The sequence below is a fragment of the Bos indicus genome, chromosome 8 (genome assembly GCF_029378745.1).
Source record: "Bos indicus isolate NIAB-ARS_2022 breed Sahiwal x Tharparkar chromosome 8, NIAB-ARS_B.indTharparkar_mat_pri_1.0, whole genome shotgun sequence".
Classification (NCBI taxonomy): Eukaryota; Metazoa; Chordata; class Mammalia; order Artiodactyla; family Bovidae; genus Bos; species Bos indicus.
The window spans coordinates 70,228,066-70,245,260 of NC_091767.1; the positions used below are offsets into that span (position 1 = coordinate 70,228,066).

The 17,195-nt window shown below is 50.7% G+C and overlaps 1 protein-coding gene across 3 annotated transcripts in view; it reads right to left on the reverse strand.

Moving 5' to 3' along the window:
• Positions 1 to 1,137: 1,137 nt before the first annotated feature.
• Positions 1,138 to 17,195, reverse strand: part of LOC109562545 (liprin-alpha-1-like) — a 37,171-nt gene continuing 21,113 nt past the window's right edge. For all 3 annotated transcript variants that reach the window (XM_070794919.1, XM_070794920.1, XM_070794918.1), the window contains exons 5-12: positions 16,133 to 16,279; positions 14,608 to 14,742; positions 13,332 to 13,415; positions 11,395 to 11,618; positions 9,346 to 9,577; positions 4,994 to 5,145; positions 3,974 to 4,146; positions 1,138 to 2,681 (exon numbers count right to left, since the gene is read on the reverse strand). In XM_070794919.1, coding sequence (XP_070651020.1) covers positions 2,620 to 2,681; positions 3,974 to 4,146; positions 4,994 to 5,145; positions 9,346 to 9,577; positions 11,395 to 11,618; positions 13,332 to 13,415; positions 14,608 to 14,742; positions 16,133 to 16,279 — 1,209 coding nt within the window. In that variant the 3' untranslated portion in view covers positions 1,138 to 2,619. The remainder of the gene's footprint in view (positions 2,682 to 3,973; positions 4,147 to 4,993; positions 5,146 to 9,345; positions 9,578 to 11,394; positions 11,619 to 13,331; positions 13,416 to 14,607; positions 14,743 to 16,132; positions 16,280 to 17,195) is intronic.

A 17,195-nucleotide genomic window follows, 5' to 3' on the forward strand; every position in this document is an offset into this window, starting at 1 on the left:
CATAGCCATTTTGAATAGTATAAGTAGCAAATGTAACTTTTACTTTTTCAGCAGCACATTAAAAAAGCTAGTAAGAGATGCGTTCAGATCATGGTGCCTTATGCAGCTGATATCTCGGTAGACAGACAGCATGTCTCTCTACATGTGGGTTCTGCCTTTAATTTCCTTGTACAATTCATTGTTACCATTCTGTTTTTCTATTAATCTTTTGTGATCTTCCTGAATATGTGACAAAGTATGTACAGTCTACTTTTGAACTATTTTTATCACAGTATTATTTATTGCTTTCTTTCAATAAAGTCAGAGCTTCCCTGGTGGCTCAGAGGATAAAGCGTCTGCCTGCAATGCCGGAGACCCGTGTTCGATCCCTGGGTTGGGAAGATCCCCTGGAGAAGGAAATGGCAACCCACTCCAGCATTCTTGCCTGGAGAATCCCATGGACAGAGGAGCCTGGCGGGCTACAGTCCACGGGGTCGCAAAGAGTCGGACACGACTGAGCGACTTCACTGCACTCACTGCTTCAATAAAGTACTGGAGCAAAATTTCCCACTGCCAGTAAAGAGTGACGAGGGTAAGCTGTACTCTCAATGAGAACAGACCAGAGCTGGTAATGGGAGCCCGTGTCATCACACGGACATTCTGTTAAGAGAAACGGATGGATACAATGGAAAGGCTAGAAGGCAGAAGTATAGGTGTCCCCAAAGGACGACCGACTAGGTGTTCGTACCCTTGGCTCCGGAGACAAGAGGCTTCATCACTTCAGCATCTGCGGGGACAAGGCCCCTCTGCTGCTGAGGCGTGGGCAGCGGGCCCAGGGTGGGAACAAAGTGCAGGTGTCAAGGCTCACCGTGGATCCCAGGGCGGGGTGGCCGAGGGCAACCCTGACGCGGACCCGAATGATGCACTAGGGAGTGTGCGTGTGCATGCTTGTGTGTGGGAGCTTTTGATGTTATTTTAGTCAAGTCTTTATTATTCATATATCCATAGAGACAAGAATGTAGCAAAGGGAGGTGGGAAGGAGATTCAAGAGGGAGGGGACATTTGAACACCTATGGCTAATTCATGTTGATGTATGGCAGAAATCAAATCTATATTGCACAGAATTATGCTTCAGAAAAAAAGAACATAGCAAGGTGGTCAGGAAAGTATGAAAAAAAGATTTCTCATATTTATAATCACAACTCTTCGTACATCTGGGAGCAGGCTGCCCACCATCATCACACTTCCCGCCAGCATCAGACGTTTATTTACCCCAAGCATCAGGCCATAGTCCAGCATCAGACCCTCCCCAAGCATCAGGCCCTCCCCAGCATCAGGCCCTCCTCCAGCATCAGGCCCTAGTCCAGGATCAGGACCTCCCCCAGCATCAGGCCTCAGTCCAGCATCAGGGCCTCCCCCAGAATCAGACCCTAGTCCAGCATCAGATGTTCCTGCCCCAGCATCAGGGCCCTCCTCCAGCATCAGGTCCTCCCCCAGCATCAGGCCCATAGTCCAGCATCAGGCCCTCCTCCAGCATCAGGCCCATAGTCCAGCATCAGGCCCTCCTCCAGCATCAGGGCCTCCCCCAGCATCAGGCCCATAGTCCAGCATCAGGCCCTCCTCCAGCATCAGGTCCTCCCCCAGCCTCAGGGCCCTCCTCCAGCATCAGGTCCTCCCCCAGCATCAGGCCCATAGTCCAGCATCAGGCCCTCCTCCAGCATCAGGGCCTCCCCCAGCATCAGGCCCATAGTCCAGCATCAGGGCCCTCCTCCAGCATCAGGCCCTCCTCCAGCATCAGGCCCTAGTCCAGCATCAGGCCCTCCCCCAGCGTCAGGCGTGGCAGCCCCACTTGTCTGACACTCCTGAGCACACTTAGGCAGCCCCAGAGCAGCAGGACAATAGCTCTTGCAGGAGGTGCATCTTTAGCAATCACCTGCGGAGCAGCAGTAGCAGCTGGGGTCTGTTTCAGGCCAAGGAGAGGCAAAGAAGAGGCACTTGTGCCGAGGCAGCGGTGGGTGTGGGCACGTTTCAAAGCTCTGCTTCCTCCCCGAGGGGCTTTGCTCTCCAGCTCTCTCACGTGGTCACTCGAGGGCCCCAGGGCTGTGTCCTTCCAGATTCACGGTCTCCTTAATATCTCAAGCCCAAGTCCTGAGTTGCATCCCAGTCCGGTGTGGCAGAGGGCTGGGAACACACAAGCTCAAGGGCTGAAAGGATCCCAGGGGAACAGTCGGGCCCCAGTGGGTGGCAGAGCAGGGGATGAGGGTGGCCGCCCACAGAGGGCCCCGCAGCAGCACTGGAAGGAGAGCAGGGGTGCCTTAGCTCACTCGGGGACGTTGCCCGGCCTCAGCGCCCAGATGTTACTGCCAGCAGCTCTGGGGATGCAGAAAGCCCGGTGAGTGACACCACTCCACTCGGGCCGTGTGAGTGGGCACTGCCTACCATGGACTAAGTTTTCATTCCGGTTCCAACTGTCCCTCCAAGGGCTCCTCTTCCGAATGGCACATTTTCTTGATGTGGGTGAACGCATCCCTGCTTGTTTCTGTCAGCACTGTTGTCGGTCATCATGTGTTTTCCTCTTTACAATCTGTACTTGCTGCTTTTCCAGTTTAACTTAGCAGCAGCCCTTATTTTCTGCATTTCCTAGTTGTCAGCGTTCACTGGGGCTTTCCAGGTGGTTCTAGCGGTAAAGATCTTGCCTGCCACTGCAAAAGATAACGAGAGATGTGGGTACGATCCCCCTGGAGGAGGGCATGGCAACCCACTCCAGTCTTCTTGCCTGGAGAATCCCATGGACAGAGGAGCTAGTGGGCTACAGTCCCTGGGGTCACGGAGAGTCAGACACGACTGAAGCAGTTCAGCACACACTCAGGTTTTAGTTCAGTCGCTCAGTTGTGTCCGACTCTTTGCGACTCCGCGGACTGCGGCACTCCAGGCTTTCCTGTAATTCACTATCTCCTGGAGTTTGCTCAAACTCATGTCCATCGAATCAGCGATGCCATAGAACCATCTCATTCTTGTTGCATCCACCAGAGAGGCGGCTGGGGCTCGGCAAAGTGCATGGTCCCACTGCATGGGTGTGAACCTGCCCTCACCACTCCCTAACCGCATGACCATCACTGTCTCCTCCTCTGTAAATCGGGAGGTGGCAGCACCTGTTTGGTAAGGGGCACACACAGCATCTGGTATATAATCAATGCACCATCCATCTCAGCGTTATATTTAGTAATAATAAGGATAGCATTTAATAATCTGCTCCTTTTTCTCTCTTCTCACTTAACTGTACTCCAGACCATATCTGTTTTACTTACCCTTATAAATCCCACACCCAGCACAAACAAGACACTCAACAAATCTCTGGCTGAAGAGGCAGGAACATATCCTGTCCTTAAGGAGATGAAGCCGAGTGAGATGGGGGCCTGATGATAACACTGTGTGATGAGGAGACGCCAGGAGGACCTGCGTGGCTGTGGGATGGAGTAGGGGGCATGGGCAGAACCCGTGATGAGCTCCTGGGGATGGGGAAAGTGGCAGGAAGGAGAGGTGCTGTTCCTTGTGGGGTGTCCACAGATTTTACCTCACCCTTCACTGATGAGCACTTAGGCCATTTCCAAACACTTGTCACTGTTCTGGAGGAAACAATCATTGCCCAGCTCCTACTCAATCAATTTCGTAGAGTATGTTTCTAGCACTGGAGTATAAACATCTGCAATATTCATTCCATGCTCTGTTCATCCACCCATCTGGCCAGCCATCTGTTCATCCATCCATCCACTCACTAATCCATCCATCCTTTAACTCTTAATTCTTCCATCCATCCACACATCCGTTCATCAACTGATCCGATCATCTCGGACCCTAAAGAAGACAGACGCCTCCTCTGCTCCTTCCAGGAGGACACCCAGCATGAGTGACAGGAGCCTCGTGGGGACAGCGGGAGAGACACAGAAGGGACATGCATGCAGACCGTCCTCCCTCTGAACGGTGAAGAACCCACCTGGTCCTAGCGCCTCCTTGCCGGGGTGTCCAGGCCGGCCCTTCTCCTTCTTGCCAAACAAACGGCCGATGGAGGACTTGATGCCCTTCTTCTTTGGGGCTTTCTGCAGCGAGTCCTGGCTGCTGCTGCTGCTGCTGGGGTTGCCCCCGGGGCCGTCCTGAGAGCCTGTCGAGCTTTGGGGAGAGAAAACAACCTTTAACCGGCACCCTTGTGCAAACACACACCCCTCCACAAGACCTACTGATAGAACCAGCCACCCAGCAACACCCGCGCCTCAACCTCGCAGCAGACAGTGGAGTCTCCTTCACCAACCACACTCCACACGAGCAATGCAGGCTTCCGGCCACAAACAATGGCCCCGGGAAGCTGAGATTCTCTGCCTGGAGCGCTCGCCTGAGGAGGGCTTCACTCCAGACGAGCTGGTGCAGAGGGCTCTCCAACCCTCCCTCAGGGTCGCTGCTCGGCAGGTGATGACCCTCCCAGAGAAGGCGAGCTCCCCTGCTCTGGGCAGTTCCCCCCGCTTCCCGCAGGGTGACCGTCCCCGGCCGTGGCAGGAGAGTGACGGTCACCGTGCAGGGCTGCTGGTCAGGTGACCACATGTGCCCTCCATCGAGTGCTGCCTGGCTCACAACGGGAGCTCAGCAGGTGGGGGTCTGAATGAGGACAGGGTCAGTCACAGGAGGTGACAGACAGTCTCCTGAGAGGAGACCCCTGAGAAAAAGGGAGGGACCCTCAAGAGCAAATCCAAGAGGCACGGAGCCGTAACCATCAGGAATGCACCCAGGCCGGGCAGAGCTCTAGCAAGAGCAGGAAGAAATCTCCCACAGGAGTCAATACGTAGAGACGGATGTTTTCTAAAATCACTGAGGTCACTGAGCTCTTCTACCCCAGCACCTGAAGTTCACCACTAAACACAGGCACCGAATCCAGTGGGATTCCTTTACAATCATCCCTGCAACTCTTTGAAGACAAGAGGCGCAGGGCTCCTGAGACTGACGACGAGGCGCGCAGGCCCCTTACTTGTGGGCGTCCCTGATGTCCTCGTAGCTGGTTCTGTGCGGTGACCCCCTGTCCAGCCGGTCTAGCCGAAGGAACCGCAGCAAGGCGGGGGTCGAGGCTTCACATTTGATGGCGGTCTTGTCATCTTGTACCTCTTCCGGTAAAGGCGGCAGCTGAGGGAGTGAGGTAAGTGTGAAACTGGCTAACGATAGACTGTGTCGAAAAAGGCAATCACACAGGCTTTACATTATAACCAGAAACTTATTGGAAAACATAGTAGCGATGCTATCCGCCAAGTACAAAAAAATGTGTTGTTCTAGCTTAATGCCATCTTAAAGGACTGTCTTGTTCAAGAGAAGCGGGGCCGTGAGGCAGCAAGAGCACCCTACCTACTGAGTGCACAGATCCTGGCCTGGAGCCTCCCTGCAGCCAGGCTCCACTCTCCCTTGAATCCAGCGACCAGATGGCCCTGCCAGGCAGGACAGCGGAGCCACGCCAGCACCGTGAACCCTGCATGGCATGAACTGCCCTGATGAAAGGACTGTGTTCATCGCCAGATGCTGCTCAGGAGCACCACTAGCAACAGTAAGAAACCTCTCAGCAAAGCCGTCCAGACCTTTCTGTTTGAAGGAGAAAAGGAAACAGCTTGTACCACCACCCAAGATCATGTTTAGTGATGATGCAGGTCACTGAACCCATGACAACAAGTGAAGTATAGAAAAGGTACCTAACCCCTGCATGCGAACACCACGTGTCTGGCTTGTCTTTCTCAGAAACATACAGACTGGGGGCTACACACTGAAGTGCTTACACGCAGTTTGAGTGTAATTTGCTCACTGTGGTTTACATAAAGTAAACTGCTGCTGCTAAGTCACTTCAGTCGTGTCCGACTCTGTGTGACCCCATAGACGGCAGCCCACCAGGCTCCCCCGTCCCTGGGATTCTCCAGGCAAGAACATTGGAGTGGGTTGCCATTTCCTTCTCCAATGCATGAAAGTGAAAAGTGAAAGTGAAGTCGCTCAGTCGTGTCCGGCTCGTAGCGACCCCATGGACTGCAGCCTACCAGGCTCCTCCGTCCTAGGTCTTCACTAAGAACTGATTTGTTTCAACCTAGAGGGGTGGGATGGGGAGGGAGACGGGAGGGAGGGTCAAAAGGGAAGGGATGTATGTGTACCTATGGATGGTTCATGTTGAGGTTTGACAGAAAAGAACAAAGTTCTGTAAAGCAATTATCCTTCAATTAAAAAATAAACTAATTAAAAAAAAATGATCTCGCCTGGACTCCCAGCTTTTCCGCTGGTCCTGGGTCTGAAGACAGGAAAGACAGTGGTGGCAACAGTGTGGGGAACAGATTAACCCCTTCGGGGTCCAGACAGGTCTCACTATACATTTGCTACTGGGTGTGCGAGCCTGGGCACGGTGTCCGGCCTCTCTAAGCCTTAGTGTCCATGTCTGCTGAATGGGGATAACAGCAGCCTGGACCTCACCTGGGTGTCTGTGGGATTAGATGACAGACTCGGAAAGCATTTGACACGGTGCCTGGTGCACAGAGTCTCCTGCACACTGCTACCCACCATCATTAAATTGGCTTCCTCCAAATCTAACATCTATGGCTCTGAGTCAGTCATTTGTTTTAAAAAAACTCTAAGCGGAGATTCCATGGTAGTCCAGACATTAGGACTTGGCACTTTCACTGCCGGGACACCGGTCTGATCCCTGGTTGGGGAACTAAGATCCCATAAGCTGTGCAGCATGGCCAAAAAAATAAGTAAAGAAAATTTTAAAAATAATAAATAATACTATGTCTACTATAAATAAGCATGAGATGATTAGAAGGCAAACAAGTGGGATATAGGCAAACTGTTACAATCGTCCCAACGAATGACCTATTTCCAACAGAACCATCAACATATTTTAAGTGGTGGGTGAGTTTCATTACTTCCATTAAAATGTCAGTTCTTCACCAGTACATAACCACACAGTGTTCATTCACATAAAATGATAAGGACTCTCTAATACTTCACAGAGAAACAAAGGCATGCTAAATTACTAAATAGTTTACCTTTCAACAATGCTTCCTTAAATCACTAGGCTGATAGATGCATGCAAAGAAAGGAAGAGAAACCAGATGTATTGTGACTTTGAAGCTAAAACTTCAAGAATCGGCATAGACAAACACAGTATAGCCAAAATGATGGCAAACATAGAAGTGAGATGAAGATTTAGACAACGTGTAACTAGAAACAGAACATTTTTTTGGACCACAGAAGTGAAATAAGCTATTCAAGATTTACTAGAGAAACACTATAAATTATTACTCAGGAAGATACAGTTCTATTACAACATCATGATTTATTAAAGCACAGCATTCTCTACAATAAAGGGCCTTAACAGTTGTCTATTCTCAGCCAAACGTCTCTATAAGTTAGTTTCTCTTAATAAAAAAGATGTTATACTTTTTTTTTTTTTAGATGTTATACTTTAAAATAGTGATTTAACTGATGAGGAAGTTACCATAATACCTATTTTAACACTGAACAAATCTAACCACCTATTGGATATTAATGTAAAATGCTTACCTAGAATTTGATGTAAAATTTCTCAAAATAAATTTATTAAAGTAGGTTCCCTGTGAAAATATGTAAGAATGGAAGCTAGCATAATAGCAGGTGCAGTCTTTACATTTTATTCACCATAGAAGATAGTTTTTTAAAGAGTCTAGTAGAAACATTAACTGTGCAAAAGCTGATGAGATTTATAGTCTTAAATACCAGCACCAAAATAGAAAGGATATTGTGTCAAAAGTCCATTAATTCTACACTTAAGGAGATCATTTCTATAGGTAAGGATAATCTCATTTATGAATTACACATGATATGTAGTTGAGGATCCATCTACATTATGCTTGTAAATGCATAGTGATAGGCTAATTCAAACTTACTGCTCTGGGGGGAAAACACCATTTAATGAGACATGAAGACAAAGCACAAACCCGACTAAGTGCACCCACAACACTGCTATGACCAGAGCAGGTGGGAGGACGGGGAAGGGGAGATGGATGGGTAAACTACAGCCTGGGGGGCGAGGGGGGCAGTGGTGGGAAGCTGGGGTCTGGATTGACAACCACTAAGCAGACAACAGGATGAGCCAGGAAATCAAAACCAATGATGAAAGCAGACACACCGTCAGAGAACTCCAACAACGGGACAAAATATACAGAACTGTTCTTTTACAAATACTCGGAAGGAAATCAAGCATGAAACCACAGAGAAATCGTCAAAGAATTTTAAATATCAACTAATTAGCCAATGATGCAAATTAGAAAAACAGTGTCTCCAAAGACCACAAAATGGACTAGTTACCACTTCACATGCCGCTAAAATGATTCACAGTTAATTTAATTATATGCTGACTAACAATGCAGCTAACATGAAATGGGTGGTAACAACAAAAAAAGGGATAATACAAGTGCAGTGACAAAGCAGAGTGCTGTAAACATGATTTCATGGGGTAAACAGCAATGCACTCACAAAACCTAAGCTAAACATGGAAGAAAGCTGGAACACGTGCTTTAGAACTGCACACTCTGTCACCAAAAGCCCTAGGTCGTCATCCTGTTTTCAGACTCGGAAGAGTGAAGAAGCCCGACCTCTTCCCTGGGGCCCTGGGGCACCGGGCTTTTAACCTGGTTTCACACGCAGAGCTGGCCTGAGCGCGCGGCCAGGCCCATCAGCAAGACCAGTGTAGATTCTTGGTTTGGTTCCCGCCGCATGCCCTGCACCCTGCAGCCAGGCATCCCCAGTGGGAAATGTGCCGCCCGTTTCCACGTGCAGTGAGAGCTGCCTACGGTTACTCTCCCAAAGCGGTCTGCTCCCTGAGAACAGCAACTTCCTGCAGCTGCTGTGTCCAGCACAGGCCAGGCCCAGCGTTACAGAGGCAGGCTCTGGCTGAGTTCATGATGACGTGCTAAGCCGGTGGTCCAAATATCAAGACTAATTTGTCGCTGTGCGATTATGGAATGATTTCGCTCAGTTGTGTCCGACTCTTTGTGACCCCATGGACAGTGGCCTACCAGGGTCCCCGGTCCATGGGATTTTCCAGGCAAGAATACTGGAGTGGGCTGCCATTTCCTTCTCCAGGGTATCTTCCCAACCCAGGGATCGAACCCAGGTCTCCTGCATTGCAGACAGATGTTTTACCGTCTGAGCCACTAGGGAAGCCCGATGAAAGACTAGGCAGTTTTAAAAATCTTAGATCTCTGAGCGTAGCAAATGTACCTGATTTTCTTCTGGGTAAAAAGAGAAAAAACAAACAAACAAAAGAAAAGTAGTGTGCTCGGGGAGGGACGCGGCAGGGAGGAGGCCGACACATACCAGAGTCATGATGCCCAGCTTGTCTACCTTCCGCGCCGGGCTGTGCCGCCTCCTTCGGGGCTTGGAGCGCCCTCTGCTGGGCGGGCAGGAGCTGGCATGCGAGGAGGTGGCATTCAGGTTGAGGGAGTTCAAGGATTTAAAACGACGAAGGTTGCTTGAGCTCCCCGTGCCCACCCTGCTCTCAATCCCCTCGGCCCGCTGCTCCGTGTTCTCCTTCTTTTCTTGGATCAACCTAAAATAGAAGAAAATCATCACCTGCCTTTGTCAGCAGAGGAATGTGTCTGGACAACAAATTTGGGCTTGCATTCTGTGTCACGATTAGCAAATTCCACGAACAGTTGCTCAATTAACATCTCAGCAAAAAGGTTCAACTTTCCCTCTTTGGAATAGTCTCAAACTTAGAATAATTTATCATTGAGTCTTACAAAGTGGCCCCTGATCATTCACGTTTGATTTGACTTATTTACTCTACCATTCTGATGGGGTCTGGGTGGCGACTCTCTCCATGTAAGGAGATACCTGAAGTTGACAACCTTTACCTTCCCTGCTCTCAGGGCAGAGATGCACGTCAGTGCCTCAAGTCTTTTCCACTGGGAATCAGGAACTCTGTATAACCAAAACAGCGATTCACGAGCAAGCTAGAGTTTCTAAACACGAGTCTCCAGACCAGATGAAGTGCTGAGGTGATCTTTTAATTTTTTTTTTAAGGTTGTATATGTACAAACGCATCACTTGAAGTTTTCCACCAGCTTTGTGTGAGTTTCTGGATTCATGTCAATGTGCTGCATTAACCTAGAATTCAGTTACTGCTCTTCTCCCCTAATGTGTCGTGGATGATTTTTTATATACAGGTTAAATACATGATTATGCAAATAAAATGCTTTTCAAATTAAAATACAAGATCCTTACAGGTAGTAAACTCTCCAGTTTCACTTCTACTTATACATCTTGAAAGTTTTTCAGTGTTGACAAGTTGATGGACAGAATTTACCATTTACATCAAGTCAACTTGTTGCATAAGGAAAAATCACTTTTACCTGACAACTTGCTGTAAAAATAAAAATATTAATATATAACCATTCCAAATTTCCTATGGGGATGAAAAGACAGTCTTTCTGAGCTTGTCTGTGCTCAAACACGGCCCATAAAGCAGTCTGTCTCGGCGTCAAAAGTGCAGGTAGCACATCTGTGTTTGCTGGTTGTGGCGTTCACCCCTGCCTTTTGCCCGAGCCCCCCGCACTCGACCGGCAGGAACGGGCACCTCGGCCAGGGCTGACGGGACGAGAACAATCTGAGCAGCAGCTCTGCCAGGCCCTGTGCAGGGCCACCGGCCTGCGGCCACTCTGAACGTGGACTCGGGACAGGAGGCACAGGTGCGCGGGTGTGGCACCAGGCAGGCCTCGGGGCCCCCAGCCACCCGGCTGCACCCAGACCCAAGGCCCCCTGCTCACCACGAGGCGGGCCTTTGGGTTCTATCCTGTTTTGTAAACTGTTAGAACTGCCAAGACTGTGTCTAAAGAAAACATTTTATATATACTGATGAGATGAGAAAAACTCAAACACATGTCCTGAGAGTGACATACAGTAACATATCACTATCTTACAACAAGCCAATCTTCACACTGTATTAAGTTAAAAAGGAAATGCAGATCTGAGTGGGAATTTGCCAACCCCAGAACCCCAGCTTTTCTGTTCCAGGTGGCTTTTCACCAGAACGTGGGAGGCTCCGAGGGACACATGAGGACGAACCCTCAGTGCCAGAGGATGCACGGGCCGCAGGGGACACCACCTCGGCACCTCACCCACCTTGGGGCCCAGAGCTGAGGGGGGGACACCCCACAACGACCCCCCACAGAGTGCTGACACCACACGTTGGACAGAATGCCCTGGCTGACTGAGCTCTATAATCAAGGGCAATCTCAGAACGGAAACTTCTTGAAGCAGACCTGAAGTCAGTTTTCTTACTATGGAACACTCAGACTTCTCTAAGCAGAAGACAGCTCTTCAGAGAAACTGAGTTTCCGGGGAGTTGGGCTCAGGCGCACCCACCGGATCTCTTCGTTGATCTTGTCCAGCTGCTCCTGAATCATCACGGCCAGAGTCTCGGCATCGGCCTGCCCGCTGGGCGACAGCAGAGCGGCCGAGCTGAAGAGGGTGACCCCGTCGCCCTCGCCGTCAGACGTGCCCTCGTCACTCTCGAACGCCTGGGCCACGTTGGCTAGCACGCTGGCTTGCCGCCCGTGCTCCCGGTCCTGATCCTTCAGGGGCTGCACCTGGGCACGAGAGGACCACGTCTCGTCAGCGACATTCTGGGCAGCTCAAGTCTGTCAGGAACTGAACACAATTTTACATGGAAGCCCTGACTTTGGACAAATGGGCCATGCTTATGAGACACTGCCATCTCTTAAGCGAGCAGAACTGAAGAAACGGGCAGGAGGAGAATCCAGTTCCTAGATGGCCCGGTGACACTCAGGTCTTAGTGTGGACGGAAGGCAATCCTATGAGGTTATTCACAAGGGTGGGCTGATGGAGTCAGAGACAAAAACCGAAAATTAAAAAAATACATCCATGCTTCCGTCAGCCAGGCTGAAGGAAAATTAGAAAAAAATCCTTCAGCTCCCCAGCCGCTGGGTCCCCCTCAGCAGTCATCACTGGTACTAGTTCACCGGGAAGTGCTGTCCTCGCGGGTTCCCAGCCCTCCGTTTCCCAGGCTGGTCTGAACACTCACAGACAGGAGCGAGCAGGGGCAGCCAGGGGACGGGAGGGCCAGCCCCTCTGCGGCTCTCCTCTCGGGGCACAGGCCCTCGGGCTGTTCTGGGGATGGCCCCTCACACCGCGAGGGCGGCTCTGTCATCTGAGACGCACGGGAGAGTGCCTGCTGGGCCCCGTGCCGCCCTCCCGCTCTCACACCTCACACCCTTCTCTCCACAAGTCTCCCCCCACTGCCCCACTCTCACCCAGGTCCTGCCTTGATTTCCCAGACATGACCTCAAAGCAACCGAGGGGCAGCCTCGAGGTGCTGGCCTGCCGGCTCCCTATCCCCCGTGGCCAGTACCCTCGCCCTCTGTCTTTGTCACGACCCCTCCCCAGGGCTCGGCCACCCCTTTTTGAGCCCACGGAAATAAAACCTGTCACAGCTTCCCCAGTAAGGCATCGGCATTCCAATATTTTTAAAGCAAAACAAAACTTGACTTTGAATTGGCTTAGTCATAAACAGCATCCCAATCTCAGCAGCCTCTGAGTAGCAGTTCTGAAAGTAAGGAAGTGCATCCCTGATTGGGAGAACTTGACCTCTCTGCCTAAGCAGGGAGGGAGCCTCACTGCAGGTCTCATGATGGGAGTCAGAACCACAGCCCCCTGGGAGCCCGCGTGTGAGGCTCTGCAGTCAGCCCCAAGAACACAGGTATGGTGGGGACAGTACTGACACTTGAGGCTGGACCTGGGATCCCCACTCCATTTCTGAATGGTCTGTATCACCGTGTGGCCAACCCTTCTGGGAAACCTCTCTCAGGACTCTCTGATGCGAGCCCCCACCATCGCCCATTCCTGACGGGCCTTCTGTCACAACGGAACTACGGTTCTCCTCCTGCATAGGAGCAGCCATCCTACACACACACACCATGTCTGGACCAGCAGTCGGGCATGTGGGACTCCAGCGACACGTCCGAGGCAAACACCTCCACACCTGGGCACCAATGAGCCTCGGGCTGGCATCCTCGGGTTTGTCTGAGGGGCACTCGTAAGGTCCAACTGTATCCCGAGCAGCTCCCCGGCCTGGCTGTTCAGAGCAACAAGCAGCCTCTTTGAACGTGGGGACCCCCTGGCCCCAGCCTACGGGCGACCACATCTGGCCCTGCTCCTGAGGTTGGGTGCCTGGATCAGCAGACAGGCTACACACACACACTCGATGGCAGAGACGGGAGCGGCGGCCCCTGCCCCAAGCCGCATCTCTGGCCCAGACGCGGCCTCCCCATCAGCACACGCACCCACAGCAGCTCCTTGTTCTTCTCCTCCAGTTGGGCCTCCATCTGGCGCAGCCTCTCCTTGATGTTACGGTGTCTCTCTTCCACCTGTCGGCCAAGAACAGCGTCAGCTCCTCTCGCAACGACCCTGTCCTGACGCAAGCGGGCTATGCTCTGTGCAGACCACTGGCCCCGGGTTCGCGGGGGGCACGCCCGCACGCCTGCTCAAGCAGCCAGTGCGGCTTCGCGTGTGACACGTGGGTGACGGAGGGTGCTGGTGACCGGCTCGTGAGAGGAGACGTGCTCGTCCCCGCCCCGGGCCCCACACCCGCGGCCGCTGCACCCCCTCCTCAGACTGCCTGTGGTGAGCCAGCGCGGGCAGGGCAGTGGCAAGCACGGGACTCACAAGAACACACGTTCTACCTTCCTAAGCTGGGAGGTAAGTTCCAACAGTTTAGCCTCCTTAGTGACAGAGCTTCCGGAAGACCAAAGTTCAGACTACAAGGCCGACCCAGGACAGACAGCAGAGATGTCAGGGGAGAGAAGAAACCAACCCTTGAGAGGAAGATCACAGGCAGAAGGGTGCCCCCTGGCGGCTGTTAGTGACCCTGCTCTGGTTGGGTTTGCGAGCACCCGACACCACCGGCCTCCCGCGACTGGCCGGCCCCTCAGCCGCTCACTGAGCTCCGGGCAACGCTCCGGACAGCCGCGCCCGCACAGGCCCACCTCTCCATGCCCAGCCAGTACCCACCAACAGTGCGGGGCCACACCTTTCCCATCAGAGGGACGAGGTGGCTGGCTGGCTATGGGGACCATGCCCCCAGCAGCGCCACGTCTCCGGGACGCCTCTCAGCCGCGGGCTCCCGGGGACTGCAAGCTGGGAGTGGGGCCCCGGGTCTGCACCGTGCCCCGCTGTGACTTACTCAACAATGTATGAATAAAGACTTAAAACTGTGTTCATTACAGAGCTATTTTGGCCATCTCTTAAACGAGAATGGGATTTTTCTAGCTCTCTATCCTGCTAGGCTTTGAGTTGCTGACTGAACTCTGAGCAGCAGTGACTCGGAGCTGAAGTATCCTGGGGACACACAGAACACGGGACAAAACTGGAGGGAAGTTAACGGAACGATGACACGGGAGCGGGGACTGTCTGACACTCAGGGCGCGCTCCCATCGCAGCCGGGCAGCACGCCCCCCGCGTCTGCGCTCCTCTGTGGACTGAGCAGCACGGGGAGGGGCACGGTGGGACAGCATGGAACAGGCCCTCCCCCGCCCGCCCCCCAGGGACCCAGAGCAGCACCTTGGAGAGCGCAGCCACCAGCTGAGCCAGCTCAGCCTCCACTTCAGGCAGCGTCTCCGCCCTCAGCAGCGTCTGCTGCAGCTTTTGCTCCTCCAGCTCCAGGTGCTCCTGCAACGGTCGGTTTTCATCCTCCTCCTACAAAGGGAGAGCAGAGCATCCAAACAGGCCAAGTGGTGTAGCCTCTGCTGTTTTTAGTAAGCTGAGACAAAACCTAAATGCACGTGTCTACTGGATTAGTTCTGTTTCGCGAGCTGCGTCACGGTAATTTTTCTCTCAGTGTTCCTGGGCTTGGTCTCAGTGGGCAGAACACCTCCTGCCAGAGTATTTGCTTTTCCTAAACGTCCCCAAAGAAGTCTTAAAAAAAAAAGTTCTTATATATTAAAGAAGATCAGTTATCTGTAGAAGCGTATTCATTCTTATTGACAAGTTAAGGGAATAAGGGTTCAGTACTGACCCTTCTTAAAACATCACCAGAATCATCATTTGAAGGGAACCCTACCGACCGCAGATGGCCACGGGCTTGTAAGCCAAAACATGGCTTTCATCTCCTCTGAAACAAAGATCTGATCAGAGTGTGCCTGGTGAAATGCCAGTCAACTAATATTTGTAAATGCATGATTATTCTTTTAACAGATCTTCTTACTCTGAAAAACTTTCAATGTAGAACATTTAGACAGATTCTTTTTTGAAAAGGAAAAAAAATTAAATTATCTATACGCTCGGGTTCCTGAGAGGTTAGCATTTGTTTCTAAGCAGCTTTCTTATGTTTTCTCTGTATGTATTACTCTATGTACATACATAAACAATATGATATGCTTTAAAACTCTCAGAAAACAAAAGCATATGGTACGTAGTATTTTCTGATCTGCCTTTTACAGTCATTATTTTGTATATCGTAATGTTCTTAATTAGCATTCCACATCATAAATTTCAATGGCTTTCTAGTATTCTATTTTTGTGGTGGGGCCAATGATACACTTTGTCACACACCAGACTGACTCACTTTGTTTTGGAGAAGCCAGATTTGGTTTTCCTGGGTAAGTCCTGATTATCTGAGATGACATGGGAACAGGAGCGAGTAAAGCTCACCCAACCATAGGAAGTACCAACCCTAATCAGACTGGAGCTCTAACCCTGCCTTTTGACCCCAGTTCCCAACAGGCAGCCAGCTGCCATGAAGTTCCCTGCTGCTCTCTGCTCTTTCAGGAAAAATGCTAACAAGCCAACAGATTCAAGTAAAACAAAAGCGTCAGGAGTGGAATTCCACAACATGGTTAAACCAAATCCCAAATCATTCAAACCTGTAAGTTGCAGTCACCCTCAATTTTTAAACATTGGATTTCCTTTCAGTACAGTTGATTTATCATGATGTACATCCACACTTTTGAACACAGTATTTTCGGGTCATAAGAACTTTACACTGGGACTTGATTTCCAACATGGGAGTCACATGAAAAGGTCTTTACCTTCCTTCTTCAGTATTCACTACTATAAAAGTCAGACACAGGTCAGTAAAGGCCATTACCTGTCGATGCAGAGAATCCTTATTTGCGATTTCCTTTTCAGGTTTATCATCAAGGTCATGCACAGAGGAGGCTTCGCGCTGTGCGGCGAGGTAGCGTTTCTCAAGTGTCGTGATTCTCTTCTCCACGTCCTCCTTCTGGGCCATGGCCTACACCGGGCATTACAGAGGAGAAAAGTAAGTCATTATCGTGGAATACTCCAGCACACTTAAGAGTAAAAATGCTGGACTAAATCCTAAGTTTCAAATCAAACATAAAATTAGCATCCTCAAAATTAAACTCCTAGACATGGCAGTTTTCTTAGACGTGAGCAAAAACGCGCCTACCTCAAATGTCACATTTGCCACGATGGCACCCATCTGTCTTAATGTCTGTCTGGCCACTCGATTTACCAAGCTTCTTTTCTACATAATAAACCCAAACAGCAAACAAAAAGTACACTAAACTACCCTGTCATTGCAAGAATTCCAGGAGGGAAGGGATCTGGCATGAAATGAGGACCTCTGTCTCCTACACCATACAGGCGGGCTTGACCCAGAACACGGAGGGACCTTCAACAGATCCAACAGGGAGCTCTGAGGCTCATTTCCTCGGGTAAAAGTTGGAAAAAATCTCATGCAATTTCCTCAAAATTAAAGTAAGAGTATCAATGAGTGGAAACAGAAGTCAAAGTGTAACACAACTGGAAGCAGCCTTCTCAAGCCTAGTTCTTCTAAAGCAGAGTTACACCACATGTCTGAAATGCTCACACCAGGACCAGAACTTGCTGCTGGTGCAACTCCCGTCTGCCAGCTCAAAATCCATTTCAGGTCCCTCCGTAGTCACTAAGTAACCAGTGTTGTCCTAACATTAAAAGTGAAAGGTCTTAAAAACGCTTTTTCCAGAATTCTCTACATATTAAACTCTGCCACCTAATCTCCTCCTATTGCCAGAGTAATGTGAACAGGTTATACAAATATGTGCAAATACTTCTGTTTTGAGTTCTCACACAGAATTACTCACACCAAGCTACTAAACAAGTACACCTGCTGGAACACATGTTGGAGGGGTTCTCTCTGAGACGGT